Raw genomic sequence first — 25529 nt, 5'->3', positions numbered from 1 at the left:
ACACCACTCTCAATTTCACTTCCAACGCCCTTTTTACACCAACGTCCAGAGGTTGGTGTACGTACTGTATGTATTACGTAATGTTCTCTGATTGGTTTATTGCCGCCAGGGTACGTCGAAAGGTCCGACAGTCAATTAAGCCAAGCGCTTTGTTGAAGAAGTAGCACAACAACATTTTTACAGATTTTGGACCTCAGTGCACACATAAAGAGCACCAGATTATATGGCGAACTGTCAGTTTTTTATCAAATGAAAGTGCGCCTTGTAGTGCAGATAATACGGTAGTTGGACTCACCTTGACCCACAGTTAACTTATGGAAAAAGCATAGCGCAAATGCGGCTTTGGCGGTGGTGGAGGCAAAAAGGTGCCTGGACTCAACATAAAACATAGCCTAACCATAACCATAACCATAACCATAACCATAACCATAACCTATGCCATGCCTAGAGGAGGCCCCGAGGCAGACCAAGAACATGGTGGAAGGATTATGCCTCAGAGCTGACCTGGGAACGCTTCGGTGTCCCCCCGGTGGAGGTGGAAGAGGCGGCCAGAAACAGAGAATTTAGGCTCCTTTACTGAGCTTGGCTATATTGTACATCAGGAATATAGAATATAGTTGAAAAGAAAGAACTTTCTGTAAACTGTATTGGTGTGAAGGAGTGTGGGCACATTGACACCTCTGATGACACTCACTCCTTCATTCTTCAAGTTGTTCTTTGTTAAGTTTTTTTTTTAATCATGATGAAGCCAATCAATCTTTTTATTTTGGTTACAGTACTTTTGTCATGTGTTGCTATGATTTACTGTAGCATCACCCTGTGATTGGCTGGCAACCAGTCCAGGGTGTACCCCGCCTCTCGCCCGAAGACAGCTGGGATAGGCTCCAGCACCCCCCGCGACCCTCGTGAGGAAAAAGCGGTAGAAAATGAATGAATGAATGAACTGTAGCATCACCCCAGGATGCGAGGACATGGACAGTTGGTTCAATAATGACTTTAATTAACGAAAGATCAGCACACAGAGGCTAGGAGGTACAGCAAAGGTAAACAAAAAAACACAACATGGGAGGTGGAAAACAGAAACACACACAAATAAAGGAATAATATCAAGAAGACTAGGAAGATACCAGGAAACCTAGAGATGCAAGCACATGGGTAATTTCTCTAAAGAAAACTCATGTCTGACATAGTTTTTTACAGCAAGAACCTTTTAGTTGTGCACTTAAGCTCTTACAGTGGTGTATAGAGTAATCAATGTTTGTATGTATTCATTTGGTACACTTTTGAAGACCCGTTATTTCTTCAAAGTGTACTTCAAAGTAAACTTTGAAAATTAATAAAAGTGCCCTCCTGAAACTGTTGAGCAAAGTATAGATTAAGCCTCTACATAACTGTACATAATATTGTATTGCAATTTTTTGTTGTTCAAATCAATAAAAAGGGAGACACTTATATTGTGTTTTAAATTAAACGTTACCGTAATACACAATTTACGGGCATCCGCTTCCACAAGCCACCCAAGCGCCTACAGAACCGTCTAGAACAGTCCGGCAGGTCCTGAACTGCTAAATTATACTTATAATCTTATAATTACTTTCATATTCTTTTAAAGTTGACAACATATTTGTGTTGACTAAGGCTCTGTCATAGATATTCATGTACAAACACGCATGCGCTCTCGGTATCCGTGACGTCGTTCGTGACGTAGGGTCTGGTGTCCGGTTAGCTAGCTTCTGGCTAGTTAGCAAGTCGTTCATACAGCGCGCTTAGAAACCGAGAAACTTTAGCTTACTAGTAATTAGACAACATTTTTCGTCGTTTGTGACCGCTGATATTGACAATGGACGACGAGACATATCCTAGAACATTGTAAGTAACACTAGTTGTCGCAATCTTGCTAATATTTGTTTTCCTCGTTTGGGGAACCGGTAGCTAACTTAAGACGCGCTGTCAATGCTAGTTGTCTTGTTATACAACAGCAACGTCTAATATTCTCATATTCCAGTGAAGGTGTTTACAAAATATGTGACTACAAGCATTGTTGCAGGAATATGTGTATGTTTCTAATACGTCAATGACGACCAACCAACTACGGAAAATGTCGTTAGCCGTTAAGGTAGCAACGTTAGCCCGGCTCACAAATGCGTTTACATCAAGTTTTTCACCTACTGTTTCGACAGTATCGATGTCTCGATCGTTTTAGTTGTGACTGAAATGTCCCTCTCTTTTCCCCTCTAGGTACGTGGGAAATCTCTCCAGGGATGTCACGGAGATTCTGATTCTACAACTCTTCACCCAGATAGGGCCTTGTAAAAGTTGCAAAATGATCACAGAGGTAAGCAGGCAGCATATGTTTGGGGATATGTTGCTTGTGTTGTTACTTTGTGTGTACTCAGATACAGTAAACGACTACAGCAGCAACACAAAATCATACACACACACTTACAGGGGTGCTACAAGGAATTCTGGGCCCAATGGGGGCAGGGAAATCACATTGGGACCCCCCTTTTTATTTTGTGACTTTCACACATTTTTTGTGGGCTCTGTCAACCACAGGCCCTTGGAATTGTCCTTCATCCAGCACTCGTCGTGCAGAGGTTATTGTATAAGTTTGTCAGTAAAGGCAGTAGTCGGCCCCTCAAAGCAAGGCTTCTGTTTGAGGTTTCCTCCCTTTGGGTTTTTTCGTTGCCATTTGATATTTATTTTTACTTATTTTAACTTGAATTATTTTTAACTAGGTACAAATGCAGTAATTTCACTCAAGCTGCACTGTCATTTGCATGATAGCTGACTCTTCCTCCTCACCCTCCACAGCCCACAAGGAGCCTTGCCGGCCAGAGCGCCTTGGTTCCACTGCACTGGCCATTCATCATATCATATACCATTTCATATAATTGTCCTTTCTTTTTCCTTATGTTTGTGTTGTGGTGTGAGCAAGCATGCCATGGTTTTAACTTTAAATTATATTAAAGTAATCACTTAACTGTCTAGTTTGGGTCCTCCCATGAAGAATGGCAGACACACTATTGGTAGTGTTTTTTTTTAAGCAGAACAAAACAATGAGGCGTGCATGTTGGGAAAAAAACGTCCAGAGAATCAGTCCCAAGTAAGAAAATCCAGATTCAAATGTTTTGCCAAACATCCAGCACTATTTTGGTAGAAATTGGGGCTCTATGACTAAAATTAAAACCCAAAAGTAAGAATGGCAAAAATGTCTTTTTGTCTGTTTATGTCACACCATAGACAACATAATTAAAAGCTGAATTAACGTTTGTTTATCTTTTGCAGCATACAACAAATGACCCCTATTGCTTTGTGGAATTCTTTGAGCACAGAGATGCTGCAGCAGCTCTAGCAGCCATGAACGGAAGGAAAATACTAGGAAAGGTGAAATACCTTTTTTGGGCTGTTGCCCATTTCATCTTTTCGAAACGCATAATTTTTTTCACATTTATGTAAAACTGTTGACCTGAGATTTTTTTTTTGTTCCAGGAGGTGAAAGTAAATTGGGCCACCACTCCCAGTAGTCAAAAGAAAGACACATCCAGTAAGTGCGGTGACCTATTATGGACTTGTTAAATTAAATAATGATGAATCCATTTTTCCATTTGTTGTCATTCTAGACCACTTCCATGTCTTTGTGGGTGACCTGAGCCCTGAGATTACCACTGAGGATGTGAGGGCTGCATTTGCACCTTTTGGGAAGATCTCGTAGGTTTTTGTCTTTTTTATGTTCTGTTTTACATACAACATAAATGCTACTTTGTAAAAATGTTGTTTTACTCTACCATTCTCTAAAGTAGCAACATGAACATATTTACAGTACAGTGGATCCCCGCTCAGTCGCAGCTCCACAAATTCACAACCCCTACACATTTTGGGTGAAAAAAACAACATACACGAGCCACTGAGAGAAAAGAAAGCCCACGATTTTTACAGTACATGTTTATGTCTTTATGCTTCACTGATGATGTTTTCTCGTCGACCATTGAGATTTCACACTGTGCTCATTAGTTCTTGAATGCACCATAGTTGTATGCATTTTATACTTTAAATATTGGTTTTATAAGTATGAGGCACATTTAGTGCAGAAAACCTGCATTTTGTCATGAGTGAACAATGGCAATTGAAGAGAGAAAGGGAGGGTTCTGGTACTAATCTAATATCTACAACAGTCACTTTTATTGCAAATGTTGATTCGAAATTTGAGGAGAACATTGTCAGTTAGCATGAGGGTTTGGAGGGCGAGGGGGGGGCAATGGGGAAGACTGTGTTTGTTTTTTTTATGTGCGAGACAATTACAGATCTCCATCGTTTATCATAGTTCATTGTTTCCAGACCCGACTGTGGAAAGGTGGTGAAAATGATATTTTTATGCTCCGGATTCCAAGTACCCTGGGGCTTAAAATATACATGTATAAAAATGGCTAAATGAACTAAAATGGCAAGACGGCAATCCCTCGTTTATCGCTGTTAGATGGTTCCAGACCCGGCTGTGAAAATATTCCATTTGTAAATAAGGAATCCGACTTCACAGTAATAGTATGATTCTTAAATAAATCAAATTTGGAAAAAATGTGGGAGTGAAGCGGGGACTGCTGATGGATTACTGCACTGTACTGTACTGTTTTTTTGCCATTCACTGGTGGACCTGGAGTGTAATCCCAACCAAAAGCGGGGCTCCACTGTACACCGATAATTGAATCCTTCCGTTACAAAGAGATGAGAATGATTAACTACTAAACATGTATTATATGGTATAACAGGCAAAATAAGACACAATCCACATTGATCTGCTTGTAACGCCTGTAGCAACCCATACCTTGTGAAATGCAAATACAAATATGTGTTATTGATGCAATACCAGTCAAATATTTGGACACACTTGGACAGCATAACCAAGTTCAAACATGTGCAAACGTTTGACTAGTGAGAGTCGAACCTTTGTGCAATATATACATATTTAGGTTCACATAAATGGCTCAGGTCAACAACAGCTTTATTTGGTTAGCTGGGTCTTAGGTTAAAAGTCGATTTAAATGAGTTGGGTCGCTATTACCTGAACAGATGAATATGCACTTCTACGCCTCTGTATTCTGTCTTTAAAAATAACAATAGTCAAATTTGTCAGTCGTTTACTACCTATCCCCTGACAAGGCGCTACATTGCAGTTGTTCACGTGTGTTTTTTTGCCAACTTCTTTGCATATTTAGTTTTATGGTAAGTGTCAGCAAAATGTAAGCTTTGTATGTGAACCTTAACAGCCTTTAGATGTGAGTCTCAGTGAAGTAATAGCATTTTGGTTATTTTACAGAAATGCTCATAGGATTGGACAGGAGCTTGAAGGCTAACAGCAAGGAACTGTGCACTCTGGAGACTCAGATGTAGTTTTTTCTCTATTTATTCCATTTTTCCTCTTATGTCTTCATTTGTAGATGCTTTGTATTTACGTGTTATAGCGTAGATTATTACATTCAATATTACATGTATTCCTCTAAATCTGTTCATAAATTGTTTCATTTTGAATTGCATAGTTTTAACACATAAAGCTCTTCTTCCAAAATTTCCTCTCCGAAAATTCAGTTTCTCAAAATTGCAGTTCCCCAAAAGCTACTTCATATTGGTGGTAAAGAACCGACAAGGACAATTGAACAAAATCTGGCCATGTATGCAATTTAATCAATCTTTTCCTTTTTGTGCATTGTGTGCATTTTTAATTTGTAGGAAGAGCACCAACAGAAGATTATACCACTGATTTTAAGAATGCATGGTAGTGTATATAATCTGTTTCCTGAAAATTCCGTAGTTGATTTTGTAGTGTGGAGAAAAATGGTGCTCTGGTAGCAAATATTTGTTAATACATTTTAAGTTCTGTAAGCTTTTCTGTATATTGCATGTACACGTATGTAATGACTATTTTTGAGTCATTGAGTCAAAGCTCAGTCCAGGGTCCTGATAGCTACCAGTAATATGGGACAGTGTAGTGGATTCACACGTCAGTGTGTTTTGCGTGGCTGCTTTTTTAGTGTTTCTGTGCCTGGAATACTCATTGAGGTTGTTTTCACATTTGCCTTCAGAGATGCTCGTGTTGTGAAGGACCTGGCGACATGCAAATCAAAGGGGTATGGATTTGTGTCCTTCTACAACAAACTGGTAAGTTTGTTGCAACAACACAGATGAAAGGTTATTTCTTTTCCTGTTTATTACTCTACTTTCTTGTTAGTTCTATGTAGAACGCAGTTAACACATAGTCAGACACTATGTACGTACTTCATATGTACTCAATGTATCTACAAGCACAGTTGATTATGTAGTATTCCTACTCCTTTAGCTTATTATAATTAATCAAATGGCTAGGCCTGTCACGATAAAAAAATAGCTGTTTGATAATTGTGCTATTAATTATCTATCGATATTCGATAATTTCGACTTAAACAATTATCATTAAGATTACCGATCAAAGATCATTGTCACGTCATCATTGTGTCATGTCACATTTGAGCCACTAGATGGTACTCAAGTGTAGTGTACCTGTGTGAACCCTGTCATATTCCACGAATCATGGAGCATCACCACGTCACACACAATTCCTACTTTTGGTGTCAAAGGAACTACACACACAGCAACGCAATAGGTGAATAAAAAACAAAACTACTATATATTAACCACTATATCTACTATGTGAGCTCTAGCCATGTGCCTGCAGCCTTTTTTTTTAAATACTCCCAGTGACACTGTATCATAAAGATAGTTTCTGTTAAGAAAAAAAATACTTATACATACACACACAGTTATGTATTTTATTGTTAAACTATCATAGGCCTATGATTGCATTAAGCAAATTAGCAGTATTAAGTCCTTTATTTGTCTCTACAGGATGCAGAGAATGCCATTGTTCAAATGGGGGGCCAGTGGCTCGGAGGACGTCAAATCCGGACCAACTGGGCAACACGAAAGCCACCTGCTCCAAAGACCTCTCAAGACAGTAGGTTTTCGAGACCAGTGAAGTCTTGATTCTGTACTGATGTTATCTGTGTCTCAGTTGTTTTGTAATTGTTTCAGATGGATCAAAGCAGCTGAGGTTTGATGATGTTGTGAGCCAGTCCAGTCCTCAGAACTGTACTGTGTACTGCGGAGGGATCCAGTGTGGATTGTCTGGTAAGCATTGCACTGCATTTGTCACTGTCTACAAACACCATTTGCATATCTCAATGTCTTTTTCCACTTCTTCAGATCAATTAATGCGGCAGACTTTTTCACCATTTGGTCAGATCATGGAAATTCGAGTCTTCCCAGAGAAGGGATACTCCTTCATCAGGTAGTTTTCATCATCTATTGCAGCATTTGACCTCTCCACGTCAGCCTTATTACTACCTTGTGTGAACATGATGCCTTTGTCCGTGTAATAAGGGGGCCCTTCTTCCTGTCAATGTTTCTGTTGGTTAACATTGCCTTTTGAACTCTCTTCCTCTGAAGGTTTTCCTCCCACGACAGTGCGGCCCATGCCATTGTGTCAGTAAATGGGACAGTCATTGAAGGACACATAGTCAAGTGCTACTGGGGCAAGGAATCTTCTGATATGACCAAAAATTCACAGCAGGTAGGAGAAATGTGTTTCTCACAATCAACTTGTTTGAGTCTAATGTCTAAATGAACCCATCCAATGTAACCTTGTAAGATTACAGTAAGACCTTTCCATGCATGTTATTGGTCCTAATGACCCAAGGGTTTCCCATTTTCAGCCATTTAGGTATTGACTTGAGATGAATTTGAAGAATTGATTTATGTATTTTGTTTTGCCCAGGTTGAGTACGGTCAGTGGGGGCAATGGAATCAGATGTATGGGAGTACGCAGCAGCAGGGCCAGCAGCAGCAGCAGTATGGGCAGCAGTACGTGACAAATGGCTGGCAAGTTCCCTCCTACAACATGTACGGACAGTCGTGGAACCAACAGGGATTTGGAGTAGAGTGCGTATTACATTCATGACACATTTCATGAAAACCTTTCACGCTCATATTTGCTAAAATATCATCATAACAACGTGCCTTGTAAGTATTCTGATTTGATGATGTTTTTGTGTTGATTTGACAGGCAATCCCAGTCACCTGCCTGGGTGGGAGGATTTGGGTCTCCCTCAGCTCAGGCTGCAGCTTCGGCAGGGTCTGTTGTGTCCAACTTCAACATGGCTGGGTACCAGACTCAGTGAACTGGTCCTAACGCAAGTCTAAAGAGAAGAACCAGCAGTCAAGGGCCGGTGGCCATATTCTCAAAGCCTATATTTGCCCCACAAGAACTGGTTTAACCGATATTTTAAACAGTAGTGCCCAACTCACTAAAAGTTTTAAAAAGAGTTCAGCCAAAAGCCGTGTTCTCACTCCTGTGTCACACTTTTATTTGACCCTCTTAAGTGTGATTCATTTGACATGAATAACACGTTTGAGCTTTGCAAAAGGTTTTTTTTCTGCTTTCTAGGATGTGGCATCCAAAGTGTAGCAACGTTTGTCCCAGCTGAATATACCAATAATAATAATAATAATAGTGGATACAAACACTTGAGCTCAACACATGTGACCATTAAGCAGTGAAGTCAGCCTGGACCAGAGCAAAGGGACAAGAGGTGGGAACACGCCATTTGTCTTAGATGTGGGCTGAAACATCCCCATCACGTCTAATACACACACGGTCCTCCCCGCACATTTCACATTTTGAGTCAAGCTTTAAGAACAAAACACAATGAAATATAAAAAAGACATTAGTTTCAAAGCTCTTGTTAAATCAAATTACAGCAATATAAACAATGTTCTTCACACTTCCAAAATAAACTATTTTGAGTGAATGTTTGTTAGTTGCAGTCTCGTCACAATGTTTATGTACTGCTCATGCTTGGGGCATTTTCTATCATTTTCTACAATACGAGGAAACGCCACACGTCTACAGATGACATAGCGTATATCACGTGTAACCCATCATTGCTCCAATGGCAGTGAGCCACGGCAACCTTAACTAGTTGGTCTGCGTTCAGCCAACAGCCATAAATTTGCATTGTTTTTGATATGAATGACAAGTGCTTTGTGAATAGAACTCAACCGTTTCTATGGAGTGCTGTGGCTTTAAATAATTGTAACATGTGGAGGCATTTCTTAGTTTTCTATACACACAAAAAGATGCATTTCACAGCTCCTTAAGCTTGCTCCCCCCCACCCCCCGAGTGATTAACAGCATGTTCTGAGTAAGTTTTCATATGTTGTATTATAGTATGGAGGACCTGTCCCGTAGCAAGGACAAACTCCAGGGTAGGTTCACTTTTACAAATAATTACAGCTTAAGAAAAATCACCTCCTTTATGCTGATTCTGGGCTGGTTTCCTAGAGGAATATCAAGTATTCAAATTTTTTTTTTTTTGCTTTTTCCTCAACTATTGTAACCTTGGCTTTAGGCTCGTAGACCTAAGCAAAGAACATTGGTCGCAGTTTCTTGCATGGGTTTTTTATTTGTCATTTTTCTTTGGACATTCGACTCTACTCTGGCACCTTTGTGCACCCTTGACTTCAAGGTAAATCCTCATTTAATTGCATAGGTGCCATTTTTTACTGTGTTTTATGACTGGTATTAGTAAACATACTTGATGATGATTTCATTTTGGGGGCAGCTGGGGTGGCTTAACACAACAGGGTGATACTATGAGTGACAATAACTGATGGCAGACATTAATACAACAGCCATAAGGATGTATATAACGCCCATGAAAGGAATGAACTGATTTGGCCAACTTTAAACTCTCCACAGAAGAATTAGCAAATTTCTTCCAAGTAGCAGGTTGCAGATGTTTTCGCTTGAACCGCACGATTGTAATATATTTGTTGCATCAGATATTGAATGTAATGAAAAAATGTGTATAACAGAAGTGATGTTTAATAGAAGCTGGGAATGGTTTTCATTTTAAAACACATTTAGTCACTTCAAATAAAGACACATTCAAACCAGACCATTTGGTATGTTTAATAGACACTTACAGTATTTATTACAGTATTTAGCTGCGTTTGCCACCTTGAAGCGCCGCTATCTAAACACAACATGATGTGCTTCATGATGATCAGTATTAATATATCAAATATAATCATGTTTCACATAGAAGCAGACTGAGTAAATGGTCAAATATTCTTAAACATCTATATACTAACTACCTTGAACCTGGCTAGCTTTTCAGTCAGGAATATTTCGATATATTGCACACAATTCCATTGAAATGTACGTGTATATGTTGCAGCTAAAACACTACGTTGTAGTTGTCTAAATATTTCAACGTAACATTTTTTCATCTGTAGCTGTAGTGCACACCAACTTGGAAAACCGATGTACAATATATACAAGTTTGAATGTGAGGGGATCGTGTGCTCCATTGAAACCTGGGGTTTCCAACATGCGGCACACGGGACCATAATTTGTGACCGTATTTTGTGTAAGCGCGGCCTGCAAGCCCTGGCGAGATGGAGAGAGACAGAACACGTACTACAAACACAACATGACAGTACAACATGTAACAGGTAAGTAAACACATTGGGCAACCACAGCTACTGGGAAATACTAGGGAGTGCTTCTGGCTTCCCAGCATGCTTTTCGGCACTGCTTTTGTAAAAAGTTGCTCAAGTTACATGTTTCTAGCTGGCAAAATTATTGTCGTGTGTTGTAGTAGTAGTAGTAGTAATGGTTGATGTGTGAAGGTTATAGCATTATTTCTTTGATGTGTGTTCTACGTAGTAATGGCCTCCTGTTTGTGATCCCGGACTGAATACTTGATGCAGCCCAGACTCCCGATTTAAAGTATTCATTTTAAGGAAATATCATTTGTAAAGCACTTATTTGTTCAGTTAACTGGTTCTCCTTCACGCTCAGGCAGTCGTTCCGTCTCGTAATTCCTCCGGGTTTGATCACATGTGACAGTCGTAAGTGGGAATGGCGCAGATTCTCCCCGACGACAAGGCAGGTTTTGTCCCTCGGTCCACACAGACAAGGATGCTCCCATCTGAGCCGGATTGACCAGCCTGCACGGGAGCAATCGGAAGGAAATTGACATTCAGTTGCTCTCCAGATGATCAATCGGATTAGCTTAGCAGTAGCTTACGATAAACCAAAACAACCTGAATGTCTAATGTTGAGTCATTACACCTGTACATTTCAAATCTATAATAATCTTTATAATAATAATAATCTTCTTGCCACATGTTTTACTGTATGTTACCAAAAGTTCTGCTTCCTGTGGAAATTTCATGATGAACCCACAATGCCGTGTAACCTTTACAGGTGAACTTCATTTGACCTCTAAACGTTTGAACGCACGCGTCCGAATGTCAGTGTTTGCGTGTTTAAGATCCAAGCTATTTCTTTTCCCTAGGCTAGGATTTTCTTCCTGGTTCTTGGGACCACTTTGCTATCAGAGGATTAGTCAACAATTTTCCAATTCAAAAAAAGAATATATTTGTGTACAGCGTCGGATGTTAACATCAACGAGGAAGTAAGTACACGGAGAATATGAAGGTTAATGTTGTGTTTGTGTGTGCGTCTTGTCCATGTATTTTTCCATGAGTCAAACCGGTATGTAAGTGTTGCGCAACTTATTGTGCTATGTGAGTGTGAGTGTCAAGAAGGCCTTTTATGAGAAGCTGTTAGACTGACAATGCACACAATGAGTTATTTGAATCTGTAGGTGTAATAATATCTAACAACCGATACCTTTTCATTTTTGGATCTCTTAGCTGCTAATGACACCGTGACACTTGAAGGTCAGTAGCGTCTTCGCTCTGAGAAGATCTGGTTTGAAGCCTCAGAATGGCCTGGTACTGTTAGTTGTGTACTCAAGGAATGAAGTGCCCACAAAAACTTGGTAAGTGACTTCCTGGAGGCAAATATCCTAAACATGTGAATAAATGCACATATCAGAGGAGTATTAAGTTGACCTGTAAAGGTTAGTACTGCATTTTAGCTTCATCCTGAAGTTTCACCCGGAAGTCAAATATCCCAAACTTTTCCCAAGTACTGTAAATATGGGCATCAATACTCACAATATGATTGGTCTGTTTGACTGACTGTTTCCCAGCGTTTTTATTCCCTTCAGTTCCATCTTCTATTCCAGTTTTCTCCAAAATCAACTCAATCTTGGCTGCGATGCCGGACATGGCGCTTTCAAGATGGAGGACCTGCCTGGCCAGTCTGTGATTGACGGACAGAGTGACAGTCAAGGTACAGGAACACAATCAATGTTCAAATAAGTCTTGGTTGATTCAGGAATTTCACCTGAGGAAGTGTTCCCGGTCCATATACTGGTGCACGGGGACGCTCTTGTGCTCAGTGAATGTTGCGGGGGTCTTTCCCCCTAAATCTTTCCCATAGTTCATTCCAAGATTGTTGAGTTCGGCACAAAGGGCATCCTGCGAAGATGACAGGATATTTATTTTCCTACAAGTATTTGGCATGAAGACATTCCAGATTTGCTCCAGACGGACCCTCTTTTCTTCCAGTTCCGTTTTCATCCTTTCCTGTTCGTCCTCGTCAAGAATTTGGTTGCCGTCACGGTCAAACTGGGAGAAAGCCGCAGTAATGTCGTGATCCGCATGTCCCATCCTGCCAGGGGATCAGAGTGGTAAAGATTCCTCTCGGAACTTTAGGACATCGAGATCGTCACTCACTCTTTTAGCGTTTCTCGAAAATCCTTGAATTCAATTTCCCCGGATCCGGATCGTAGAGCCTTCTGGACATCTGAGATTTTCTCATTTTTCTGTTTCAGCTTCATGAAGGTCTTCAGATAGCTCTGGATTGGAAGATGATCCAAGGAATATAATCATATTTGGATGTTCAAGTCCCATTTCTGGTACCTGTTTGATGATGTCAGTGATCTGAAGCTCGTCTTTCTGGGAGGAGAGCTCCTCCTTCACCTCGGAATACGTGTCGTTTATGATGGCCAGGAACATGTTCTATGGAAAGATCATGTCTGAGTACTTTGGATTACCATCCGCTTCAGCAACCTGGGCAGCTGGAGGACTTACCAGAAGAACAAAGAACACAAAGAAGACGTAGGTCACAAAATAGATTGGTCCAAGGACTCGGTTTGCACGGTCAATGGCGTCATAATCGAAGTCTCCCAGAATGATCCTGAACTGGGTGAAGCTGCGGGGAGATGGAAAGAGCGTTTTAGTCTACTTGTTAAATATTCCAAACTCTGCTACTTCGTTGACGTACATGCACTTGACGAAGGTGCTGAAGGACTCCACCTCGGTACCAAAGAGCAGATATCCAAGCTGAGCATAAGCGAAGAACACAATGAAGAACATTATAGCAAATCCTACAATGTCCTTTGCGCAGCGACTCAACGTGGACGACAGCTGGGTCATGGTTTTGTTGAAGCTGATGTACTTGAAGACCTGCAGAGACGAGAACAACGCACGTTTTAGATGAAGCGCTAAATACTGCGAGTACACAGAGGTAGTACTTCACCTTGATCCATGCAAAGAACAGGTTGACTGCGTTCATGTTGTTGTATTGTGTTTGCCAAAAGGCCAGAAACTCAAAGTCGGCGTAGATTTCCGGTTGTTCCAACAGTTTTCCGAGCAACTTGTCCACTTTGATGGTACGGCAGATGTTGAACACGATGGCAACGACGGCCAGCTACGAATGACAAACGTCTTTAGTCTATGAGGATCTGCTGGCGTCTTGATGGTCTCTTACCAGGATGACCACGATGTCAAGGATGTTCCAGATGCTCTTGAAGTAAGAGAACCTGTGGATCCGAAGCTCAAGGATCTCCTCTACGACGTAGTAGAGGATGAATAAACAGAAAAGCATCTCGCAGCCGAGGATGAAGTAATCCCAGTAGTTGATGTAGCGAATCAATTTGACCGTCCGAATCTGGTAGGAAGGGATGGCGCCACCAGTTGCTGGGAATTCAACCACCAACCTGTGGACAGAGCACAGTTAAACCCAACATGGGCACCAGTCAATCGGTTTGGACTGCAGTTTGCACCTGATGACGCAGAACATGTTGATGTTTGCGTTATAAGTGGAGAAGTCGATGAAGATAGCTCTGGTTCCTCGGTCCAGCCAAAGGTTGTCCTCCAGCTCCTTCAGTACCGCTGTGCTTTCCTCCTTAGTTCTGCCCAGGTCCTGGTAGTATCCCGCTCCGCTGTAGGTGGTCAGCAATCCCCAGTGAGAAGAACCCTTGATATCTTTCTCTGAGTTGTAGCTCCATCTGCCCAGACACAAGACGGAACATCTCAAATCGAAAGAGAAGAAGAACACAGTCGGCATTGAACCTGAGTTGAGTTTCTCACGCAGTGCCATTGATGAGACCGAAGCTGAGATCGTCCTCCTTCTTGTCGTTGTAGACATCGAAACATCCGGTGATCTCATCCTGAAAGTCCTTGTGAACCTTGCAGGAGTTGTTCTTGATCTTGATCTGCCTCATCCTGGGGACCCCCAGCAACATGTTCTCGTAGTAGATGAAGGACTGGTCTCCACTGGCCATGGACTGGTTGTTGTACCATTTGGTCCAGTAGAGGCCATCTAGCAATGTTTCTTGAGAAAACTGGTCCCGGAGAACCATGGTGAAAATGTCACTGCTTCATACGAAATGGAATATGGAGAATGTGGAGAATATGGAGAATATGGAGAATATGGAGAATATAAAGAATATGGAGAATATGGAGAATATGGGGAATATGGAGAATATGGAAAATATGGAGAATATGGAGAATATGGAAAATATGGAGAATATGGAAAATATGGAGAATATGGAGAATATGGAGAATATGGAGAATATGGAAAATATGGAGAATATGGAGAATATGGAAAATATGGAGAATATGGAAAATATGGAGAATATGGAGAATATGGAAAATGTGGAAAATGTGGAGAATATGGAAAATATGGAGAATAAGGAGAATATGGAGAATATGGAAAATATGGAGAATATGGAAAATATGGAGAATATGGAGAATATGGAAAATATGGAGAATATGGAGAATAAGGAGAATATGGAGAATATGGAAAATATGGAGAATATGGAAAATATGGAGAATAAGGAGAATATGGAGAATAAGGAGAATATGGAAAATATGGAGAATATGGAGAATATGGAGAATATGGAAAATATGGAGAATATGGAGAATAAGGAGAATATGGAGAATATGGAGAATATGGAAAATATGGAGAATATGGAGAATATGGAAAATATGGGGAATATGGAGAATAAGGAGAATATGGAGAAAATGGAAAATATGGAAAATATGGAGAATATGGAGAATATGGAGAATATGGAGAATATGGAGAAAATGGAAAATATGGAGAATATGGAGAATATGGAGAATAAGGAGAATATGGAGAATATGGAAAATATGGAAAATATGGAGAATATGGAGAATATGGGGAATATGGAGAATATGGAGAATATGGAGAATATGGAGAATATGGGGAATATGGAGAATATGGAGAATATGGAAAATATGGAAAATATGGAGAATATGGAGACTATGGAGAATATGGAGAATATGGAGAAATACTCACAGCCCAGAAGTCGGCCATGGTGCTAATGGACTGAAACTTGAGCCCACCTTCTCCAGCTGTATTGACAAACAGATCAGTCATGGCTTTGGTGTAGTAGAAGGTGCTGGAGCTGGTCATGCCGTAGGTCACTGAAAGACAACGTGATGACATCTTAACGTCACCCGTTGGATCCTATCTGCTTTGCTCAGGTTCTGCTCTCAATGCGGGCCCATGCGGGCGTTCCGAGATAAGACGGCTGTTCAGGTGTGGATCCAGATTAGAGGTGGTGGTTTGTTTGAGGAGGAGCTCGCCATCCTGACGCTAATGGCCCTCATCAAACAACGTGGGGGGAAATCAGACAAAGAAACAATAGACCAGACCAAAGCTTATCGCTGAAGGCAGGAGGCTGTGGTCACGTTCTTTTCATCGCTAATGGCTAATGGCTAATGGCTAATGGACGCATGGACAAAGGCTCTCAGGTGGATGGATGGGGGGGGGGGGGGGGGGGGGGGGGTCGCCATGAAAACATCAAGCTCTGTATGGTAAGTCCAAAGTCCAGATTTTTTGAATACACGTCCAACTTCCAACTCCAATTTGTTTTTTTTTATCAAGCAAAAAGACAATATTTATATACTATATGATATACATATTTATATACATCTCACTGTGAGACCATGGCAACAATGCAATGCAGTAAAATGATAAATATAATAATATCGGTAACATATACAACATGCGTGTACTACTGTTGACCCACAAGTTCAACAATTTCCCTAATAGTATTTTTTGTTTCGTGGTACCTGAACGCACCATAGCTGCTACTGCGAGGTGAGGGTGTTTAATTGGTATGGGAGGGATGCCGGGGCTCGAACCTGGATTAAGTGAACCACGGCAACGGATGAGAGAAGGGCTGGGTTCTGGAGCTAATCTCAATTACAAGAGTCGCAAATTATTGCAAATGCTGATCTGAAATCAGAGCATGTCAGAGTCAAGGTAGCAGGACTGGTCTCCACTGGCCATGGACTGGTTGTTGTACCATTTGGTCCAGTAGAGGCCATCTAGCAATGTTTCTTGAGAAAACTGGTCCCGGAGAACCATGGTGAAAATGTCACTGCTTCATACGAAATGGAATATGGAGAATATGGAGAATATGGAGAATATGGAGAATATGGAAAATATGGAAAATATGGACAATATGGACAATATGGACAATATGGACAATATGGACAATATGGAGAATGTGGAGAATATGGAGAATATAAAGAATATAAAGAATATGGACAATATGGAGAATATGGAGAAATATGGAGAATATAAAGAATATGGAGAATATGGAGAATATGGAAAAAATGGAAAATATGGAGAATATGGAGAATATGGAGAATGTGGAGAATATGGAAAATATGGAGAATATGGACAATATGGAGAATATGGAAAATATGGAAAATATGGAGAATATGGAGAATATGGAAAATATGGAAAATATGGAGAATATGGAGAATATGGAAAATATGGAGAATATGGACAATATGGACAATATGGAGAATATGGAAAATATGGAGAATATGGAGAATATGGAAAATATGGAGAATATGGAAAATATGGAGAATATGGACAATATGGACAATATGGAGAATATGGAGAATATGGAGAATATGGGGAATATGGAGAATATGGAGAATATGGGGAATATGGAGAATATGGAGAATATGGAGAATATGGGGAATATGGAGAATATGGAGAATATGGAGAATATGGGGAGGGTTCTAGGTCTCCTAGAAAAATGCAAGTCCTGTGAAAAGCCAGGCTCTACTGTCTTGTGACGATGGAATATTGTCATGGTTTGTGTATAGGTACTAGATACGTATCTAGTACCTAGTATCTAGTAGTAGTGTAGTGTAGTATAGTGTAGTAGTAGTGTAGTGTAGTGTAGTGTACACTGAGCTACTCACGCAGACAAATATCCAGCAGGAACAAGACGTAGACCATTAACTCCCGTAGAGTGGTGCGGACAAACAGTTCCCTGTTCCCCGACGTGTTCTCAGTCAGCGTTGTCCCCCACAAGCCTAGCAAGAAGACAACCAGGAGAAGAAATAGGAGATGAACAAGATGATTGAGATCTTCGTGATCCACACCAAGGAAGATGAGAACTACTGATTGAAGTAGACTGAACTTCTAGTCCTAAGTTGTTCCTACCTTTGATGAAAGAGCAGCACCCTCTACGTTCCTTCAGCAGGCTTTTATCAGCCAACGGGGGCTCCTCCGGCAATGGCCCAGGGGGGTCCACGTTGTACATGCTCTCCATGGAGCCCTGGAAGAAGGGCTGCGGGTTGTATACGGTGTTGACCGCCCGAGGCAAAGGAGGCGGGGAGCCAATGTAGCCCTGGTTGACCCAGGAAGCCATATTGTCCAGCTCACACTCCACCTGGCTGGTCAGGTGGCTGTCGGCTCGGTTGTTCAGGGTCTTCATGGTGGAGAAACCAAGGGAAGCGAAGCAAAGCGGTGCGGACGGCTTTTGACCACCTGCTCAGTCAGATGAATTTAAGGACGAGGTGACATAAGCCTGTGGAGGGGGGGAGGAGCCACCTATTCTCCTGCAGGAACATTTAGCGTCATCCTACGTTGGTAAGCCAGAGGTGACATCATGTGTGGAAGCTGCATCCCATGTTGGGAAATGTTGGGAAAAACTAGTGAAGATAAAAATCATCACTATGACTGACATGCGGTTACTTTGTTTGATATCATGCACCTATAAATAATAATAATAAATAATAGGTACACCTGCACACGCCATTTGGACCAAATAGCGGGGCTGTATTCATTCATTATGCTACTCCAAGGTCAAAATCCAAAACCTTTTCAGGACATTTATCCCGCTATCATACTAGATGTTACATGCTAACGTTAGCATGTTAACATTGCCAGCATGCTAACATTAGCATACTAGCATTTTTAGCTATTCTCATGGGTAGACACGCACACATATATTATATTATATATATATATATTATATATAACCACTATCATACTTGGTATTAGCATGCTAACATTAGCATACTAGCATTTTTAGCTATTCTCATGGGTAGACACACACACATATATTATATTATATATATATATATATTATATAACCACTATCATACTTGGTATTAGCATGCTAACATTAGCATACTAGCATTTTTAGCTATTCTCATGGGTAGACACACACACATACGTATATTATATTATATATATATATATATTATATATAACCACTATCATACTTGGTATTAGCATGCTAACATTAGCATACTAGCATTTTTAGCTATTCTCATGGGTAGACACACACATATATTATATTATATTTTATATGTATATATTATATATAACCACTATCATACTTGGTATTAGCGTGTTAATATTAGCATGTTAACATTGCTAGACAAATATGAAAACTCTAAATCATGGTCACCATTGACTGATTCAATGGTGTGGAAAAGTGTTTTTTAGCAGTGGTTTTGGTGCATTCCAGGAAGTGGGAAATCCCAACGCTTGATGAAAAATAATTATTATTGAAGCATGAACACATATTCATGAATTATTAATTACTGAATTATTATTGAGGAAAAGGAAAAAAAAGTATATTTGACCTCCCATTTGCATGACCTTGAATGCTGAATTCGGATCCACAGTATCGGAACAAAAAGGATGAAACTTTTCATACGTTTGAAATGATTTCGATCTATTTGAGTTGATGTAAACAGCTTTAAGAATTAGACCTGATCACGATTATCACAGTCATTGATGTCAAAGTCCAAGTCTTTGACGATATTATCGAGTCCAAAGTCATCAAAATTGTGACTCGGGTACCAATGACTTGAATCCGCACCTCTGGAAAATAAGTTTTATCCAACCATCACCAAAATATTACGGCTTCTTCTTCCTTCTCGTGTAAATCTGCTCATTGTCCTTCTATTCCAGAATATCTTTGCTGTCAACAAGTTGTCTCAAAAGTATAAATCTGCAAGTGTCATAATCCAGCATGACAACCTCGTCCTTTGGTTCCGTCCTCTCAATGACTGTCCCGCTGAGCACATTGTTGTTGCTGTCCCGCTGATTAGCAACTGATTAGCAACTGTCCTCCTCGTGAGGAAATCAATTCATTGCATGTCCGCTCTATTTTTTCTTCTGGAGGCCAACTGTTGGCCGCTTGGGACTGAATTAATGAAGAGTGTAATTGCAGTGTCACCGACACGCACTTTTGACTCATTCAATGTGGCAAATGGATCATTAGGACCATCTGCATCCATGTTGGTCACCTCCATCTTCTCTTGAGCCAAAACAGAATGCCCTCGCAGGTCATGGTCATATCATGCATGGAAGCATGTAATCATCCACACATTTGGGGCCCATAAGGACATCAATCAGCTATAAACATATCATTTTGGGATATTTGTTCTAAATCAAGTCTGCAGTCTGATGGCAGTTGGACGCTCCAAGGGCCGTGGATGTTTTACATTTAATGCAGATCGTGTTTGGGTCCAGCTCTGGACGCTCACGCCTCAGCGACTCTGAACTAAGAAATTACACAAAGCCATTAGCACACAATAGAGTTTAATTTCGGCTCCTCGGCCGAAGCCAGCCCGCGGTCTTGCTCACGGGCTTCCTTAATCAGCTCTGGCTTGTGCCACCATTCAAACTTTTCAAATCTGGAACAATGGCCCATGATTCCCATTTAAATCTGTAGCCATCCAACAGTAAACAGCCTTGGCCGACCTGCTAGCTACATCACAGAAATACTAAATGTGGAGGTTCTTTGCATGGGTTGGCCAGAATTAGCTGCAGCAGAATAACATATAATAAGAAGAATACAACTAACCCTACTCAGTTATACTTATTATTCATAAGTTTGAGAAATAATAAGAGAGACTTGCAGGCCCATAATTCCAAGTTTGAGGAATAATAGGACAGACTTGCAGACCCATAATTCTAAATTTGAGGAATAATAGGACAGACTTGCAGGCCCATAACTATAAGTTTGAGGAATAATAAGAGTGCCCTGCAGGCTCATAATTCCAAGTTTGAGGAATAATGCGAGAGACCTGCAGGCCCATAATTCTAAGTTTGAGGAATAATAAGAGAGACTTGCAGGCCCATAATTCCAAGTTTGAGGAATAATAAGAGAGACTTGCAGGCCCATAATTCTAAGTGTGAGGAATAATGAGAGAGACCTGCAGGCCCATAATTCTAAGTTTGAGGAATAATAAGAGGGACTTGCAAGCCCATAATTCCAAGTTTGAGGAATAATAATAGAGACTTGCAGGCCCATAATTCTAAGTGTGAGGAATAATAAGAGAGACTTGCAAGCCCATAATTCAAAGTTTGAGGAATAATAAGAGAGACTTGCAGGCCCATAATTCTAAGTGTGAGGAATAATGAGAGAGACCTGCAGGCCCATAATGAAATAAGTCCCACTTCTTGTTGAATTGTGCAAGCGTACCCACATGACGTTCCTAAATGTAACTTGTTAAAACGTCTGAAACAACCGCACACCATGCCAAATAAATATGCTAATACATCATACTGAAACAAAGGCAGCTGTTCTCATCCCAATTCTGCTGCCGAAGGAACATATTTCAAATCTTTGTTCTATTTTTGTCCCTGGCTGACGTAAGCGTTGCTTATCTCGGTGTGCAGACGTTGTGGGGACAAAAGGAAGACCTCCAGCTAAGGACGCCCTGCAAGTGGACACGACCCGCCGTGATTGGTCAGCAGGCAGGATGAAGACTGGAGTATAATTAGAATAACATCTGTCATCTCAATAAGTGACAGTGAGATTCCGCTAAAATGCTAAAATTCAACAGATGAGACCAAAAAAATGACGTACAAAATATTTTTATTCTCCATCCAAAAAGCATAAAATAAAAGCTCTACAAAAATACATATTAGCATTAGCCTAATAATTCTCTCCATTCCTTGAAAATTGCACAACATTTTGGGGGCGCATGAAAAACATGCTGTAAATCCCCCGTTTGACATTTGACTTGAGTACAACCCAACGGTCGTTATGACGACACTACCTGAACGCATCGAACAAAAGCTGCTCAATATCCCGACTTCAGAAAAAGAAGAAATAAATGAATACGAACGTATTTACCGTCTCCTCACCGGGAGAAACAATGCCTCACATTGCTACTTCCAACATGGCCGCCCCTCACGCTAACGCTAAAGGGGTTCTTCTACGCGTGGAGCTGGTGTCCATCCAGCTGGTAGGAGAAGGACGAGGCGATGTAGTCCTCCCCTTGGGATTCGTACCGCGTCAAGTACTGGTAGTCGTCAGGCTGCACGCACTCAAACTGCAAGTCCAGCCACTGCCTGTGAGCGGCGTGGCGCCTCTTGGCGTCCGTCAGGATCCGGTTGAGGGCCACGATGTAGCTGAGAGCCATCTGCAGGGTTTCGTACTTGGACAGTTTCTTGTCCTGACCCCATTGCGGGACCACCTTTCGTAATCGATCGAAGGCCGTGTTCAAGCCCTGCATCCTCTTCCTCTCTCTGGCGTTGGCCGCCATCCGTCTGCGTGTGGCCGGCTCGTGTTTCTCGGGGCTCTTGGAGTCCGCTTCTGAGGACTCGGATCCTGAGTCGGTGCAGCTGGAGCGGCGAGGCTTCATGGTCTTCAGCCTGAGGGTTCCAGGGCGTCTGAGGTCCGAGGCGGGGAGTGGCCTTTATAAGGCCCCGCAGAAGATGAACAGGTGGCAGCAGGTGGGGTCCCGGCCCTCTTCGCCCCCCCACTCCATGCCGCCCACACACACACACACACACACACATGTACACACACTCGGCCTACAGACACACAAAGAAAAAAGCTTAATGAAATTCCAATTATGTTGGGCGGGGCTATCAGGCCAAGGCTTTGCTAGGCTTCGCTAGGCTTCGCTAGGCTTCGCTAGGAGCCATGTGTCCCCAACACTCCACCAACACTCGTCTACCATCTGCTAGCACGACTCCGCACAGATGATGATGCACACCAACTTCTACCGAGCTGACAGGGCGTACGTCCTACTTTTTATACGCAGATGATATTTATTCAAAATCATAATACTGAGTCAAACGTAATGTCATCATTTAAACTCTAGAGCTACAGGAACTAGCATCACGTCACAAACGCCACCGAGTCTCCTTTCACTTCCCGTATCGCGTCTGACGTGTGATGAGGAGCATAATCTGAGATTAGCCTGAGGCAACACAAGTGTGAGTGTGGTCCGTAACCTGAGGGATTTCAAGTGAAAAGCAGGGATTAAAATATCTGAACAATATGGCCAAAGATGGTACGCAGATTACCAGGACAAAAATGGAAAATACCATTTATCAGACTTACAAAAAAGAGTATTTTCTATATTCTTTGAATGATTTATGCTGCTTGACAATCTGTGATGTGGTTGGATTGACCCACAGTATGTGGGGTGCATTCATGGCCCTCAGTACAGCCAAGCACATGGCAAATAAATAAATCATTGATCTGTGTACTGGGCCCAGGAAAAGGGGGCAAGTCTGGCTGGTCTTTCCCATCTGGTACCAGGAAGTGCTGCATTTACGTACATCACCAAACGCCAAATATTTATATGTTGGAATAAAAATAAATTATATGACCCTCGTGAGGGTAAGCGGTAGAAAATGAATGTTGGAATTGTGTAAACGAGTCATTGCTTTCACACTCAATTCCTCAATTCTGATGAATGCATTTCCACTAAGTAGCATTCCTGATTTAGAAATGGAATATTCTTTTGTTAAAGCATAAAAAAACCTTCGAAATACGCCTTGTAACATTATTAGAGCCCTCGGGACATGAACTAACACCCCTAGAGTAATGATCAATTCTGGTGCTTGTGTGTTTCACTGAACATTACAGTAATGTTACTGACACCTAGTGACCACAATACAACATATACTATACTACATATACACTATACACTATAGTACACTATACTACATATCAACACATCTTTCAATGTGTCTTCTATTTGGATTTTACTTTATGTATTACTTCAGCCATTTAATACATAGAATGACCGATTATTTTAATAAATAATAGATAATAATATTTGAATATTAATTATATAAATATTTTAATATTAATTATAATACAATTGCATATTTTGGGGCGAATATCAGGCAGTATTCAGTTGTTTACATTGTTTATTTTTATATTGTGTATTTTGTACTGCTTAACTGATTCAGTTCTCTGCTGCTGTGCAATGCAAATAATATGCATATGAATAAAGGCATATCTTATCTTATCTTATCTTATCTTAAACATTTAAGATACATATTCATGAGGAAAATTAATTTCATTTGTGCAAAGTCAGATTTGAAGTTTAAGTTGACTATTCTTCAGAATTTACCAAAACAAAAAGGTAAACAAATGATTGTAAGTGGGTTAGTAATATACAATATATATATATATATATATATAGCAATATACAATATATATATATATAGCAATATACAGTATAAGCAGTGTTGCATAATGAATAATAGTATTTTTTACTTCAATGTGGGATTTTCTTTGTTTAGCAATTAGCATCGCTGTAGTTGGAATATGATGCAGTTATGAAGAAGATGATGACTGGATTGGGCCGCGCCCTCCCTTCCCCGTCTTGACCAACTCCCAGCTTGGCTGCGGTGGCAGGTTATGAATGATTAATCACTACAGAGGCCCAGAATAATGGCCGCCTCCGCTACTGGGTCATGGACGCAAGCTGATGCTGTCTGCTCATTTTGGGCCGGCCGGGTTAGCTGTGCAATTAGGCAGATAATCCCATCTACCAGTTGGTTCATTGATTACAGATTGATGTGGTTGGCCAGCTGCTCCTCGTCTTGTCGTGTCTTCCGCCCTTTTCCCCACCCCGACCCGACCCGTCACACCATTGGCTGCTTTCAGCACCTACGACTCGGCCGTGTCGTCAAAAGCCATATGTCACAACTGAGTGACCCGTCTGCCCCGACAGCAACACGGACCGCATTTAATCCACATCCCTTATGGACGGATTAAGATTAGGCTGCAAAGCGTATGTTTAGCTGGAGAAAGTGCATGGATAAGGAAAACATGACTGATGCTTCTCCATCAAGACCCTTTGATTGACAGCACCACTTGGATGCTGATAATAATCTCAGAGTCAAGAATTTATTCAATAAAAACAACACGGACAACATTTTATTTTATTTTTATGTTTTGGGCTTTTTCACAACACACACACACACACAAACACACACACACACACACACACACACACACACACACAAGTAGCCAGAGAAGACCTCAGCAGCTGGTCAAACGAAGCCAGCCGTCTAATTGGGTCACGTAAGGTGGATGTAATTTTATGCCTATTTGAACTCCCTTTCCTTCTAATTGGACTGATTAGCTATGCTTAATTGGCTCTTGGGATCTCCTTTTTGTTTGGAATCTGGCCCCAGTTTAAGATAATAAGCATAGTCAAAACAAACGGGAAAATCTCAATCAACCCGCTTTTAATGCTTTTAATGCTTTTAATGCTTTTAATGCTTGAACCCAGCTAATATTTATTGGTCATCATTTCTATGATTCTATGATACATTCCCTGGTTTTATGTCAATTTCTGTTATTATTTTAATGTTATTGGAGTTTCTATGCTAGCCTACCATTGTCTCACTTAACCTTGCATGTTGGCCCATCTAATGACAAATGAGCACAAAATAAAGTACATTTGCATCATAAAACACAAATATTGTAGCCCCCCCCACTGAAAAATACAGACCAGACCAGCATGGCAATAAAGCTAGCCTTTGCTATTCTATGCTGGTTTGGGACTGGTTTAGCTGATGGACCATACCAGTCTATGCTGGTGGACCAGCACCAGCAAGGTGTCAATAATGATACTGGTAGTGTTATTGTTATTATATGAAAGCAATTCCAGCCTGTTAAATACTCGGGAAAATACTGCCGCCTAGCGGTGTTGTAGAGAATTGCAGGTCACCAGCCAAT

At 41.0% G+C, this 25529-nt stretch overlaps 3 protein-coding genes across 5 annotated transcripts; 1 reads left to right on the top strand and 2 right to left on the bottom strand.

Annotated features, from left to right (window-relative positions):
- The first annotated feature begins 1678 nt into the window (after positions 1 to 1678).
- tial1 (TIA1 cytotoxic granule-associated RNA binding protein-like 1) lies at positions 1679 to 9984 on the top strand. Of its 3 annotated transcripts, XM_058063873.1 has the most exons (12): positions 1680 to 1869; positions 2239 to 2335; positions 3289 to 3387; positions 3493 to 3547; positions 3624 to 3711; positions 6078 to 6153; positions 6877 to 6985; positions 7063 to 7158; positions 7234 to 7318; positions 7477 to 7600; positions 7805 to 7968; positions 8093 to 9984. In XM_058063873.1, the coding sequence occupies exons 1-12, from the start codon at positions 1841 to 1843 to the stop codon at positions 8205 to 8207; spliced, it is 1137 nt and encodes a 378-aa protein (XP_057919856.1). In that variant the 5' UTR covers positions 1680 to 1840; the 3' UTR covers positions 8208 to 9984. The 3 variants fall into 3 exon arrangements, with proteins under 3 accessions (XP_057919876.1, XP_057919856.1, XP_057919867.1); XM_058063884.1 differs by lacking the exons at positions 1680 to 1869; positions 2239 to 2335; positions 3289 to 3387 and adding an exon at positions 5315 to 5384 and having other exon boundaries at positions 3491 to 3547; XM_058063893.1 differs by lacking the exons at positions 7063 to 7158; positions 7234 to 7318; positions 7477 to 7600; positions 7805 to 7968; positions 8093 to 9984 and having other exon boundaries at positions 1679 to 1869; positions 6078 to 6183.
- Positions 9985 to 10320: 336 nt separating this feature from the next.
- pkd2l1 (polycystic kidney disease 2-like 1) lies at positions 10321 to 18002 on the bottom strand. Its single transcript, XM_058063910.1, has 15 exons — positions 17729 to 18002; positions 17485 to 17598; positions 15554 to 15681; positions 14323 to 14576; positions 14016 to 14240; positions 13721 to 13949; positions 13490 to 13660; positions 13235 to 13416; positions 13042 to 13162; positions 12871 to 12969; positions 12685 to 12806; positions 12502 to 12619; positions 12293 to 12426; positions 12061 to 12208; positions 10321 to 11043 (listed from the first exon to the last, which is right to left on the bottom strand). Exons 1-15 carry the CDS (start codon positions 18000 to 18002, stop codon positions 10930 to 10932), a joined length of 2433 nt encoding a protein of 810 aa, XP_057919893.1. The 3' UTR covers positions 10321 to 10929.
- A 3748-nt stretch (positions 18003 to 21750) lies between these two features.
- On the bottom strand, positions 21751 to 22179 carry atoh7 (atonal bHLH transcription factor 7). Its single transcript, XM_058064352.1, has one exon. It carries the CDS (start codon positions 22177 to 22179, stop codon positions 21751 to 21753), a length of 429 nt encoding a protein of 142 aa, XP_057920335.1.
- Positions 22180 to 25529: the final 3350 nt, after the last annotated feature.

The sequence above is a fragment of the Doryrhamphus excisus genome, chromosome 2 (assembly GCF_030265055.1).
Source record: "Doryrhamphus excisus isolate RoL2022-K1 chromosome 2, RoL_Dexc_1.0, whole genome shotgun sequence".
NCBI classification, from domain to species: domain Eukaryota; kingdom Metazoa; phylum Chordata; class Actinopteri; order Syngnathiformes; family Syngnathidae; genus Doryrhamphus; species Doryrhamphus excisus.
This window is presented reverse-complemented; position numbering and strand designations above follow the sequence as displayed.

Bases quoted from the DNA above. Each gene is read 5' to 3' on its own strand.
- tial1 (XM_058063873.1), top strand. From the start codon at position 1,841: ATGGACGACGAGACATATCCTAGAACATT. The intron at 1,870-2,238 runs GTAAGTAACACT...TTTCCCCTCTAG, and splicing joins GAGACATATCCTAGAACATT to GTACGTGGGAAATCTCTCCA. The intron at 7,601-7,804 runs GTAGGAGAAATG...TGTTTTGCCCAG, and splicing joins TGACCAAAAATTCACAGCAG to GTTGAGTACGGTCAGTGGGG.
- pkd2l1 (XM_058063910.1), bottom strand. From the start codon at position 18,002: ATGAAGACCCTGAACAACCGAGCCGACAGCCACCTGACCAGCCAGGTG. The intron at 17,599-17,728 runs GTAGGAACAACT...TCTTCTTGCTAG, and splicing joins GTGCTGCTCTTTCATCAAAG to GCTTGTGGGGGACAACGCTG. The intron at 12,807-12,870 runs GTACCAGAAATG...CTTCCAATCCAG, and splicing joins TCACTGACATCATCAAACAG to AGCTATCTGAAGACCTTCAT.
- atoh7 (XM_058064352.1), bottom strand. From the start codon at position 22,179: ATGAAGCCTCGCCGCTCCAGCTGCACCGACTCAGGATCCGAGTCCTCA.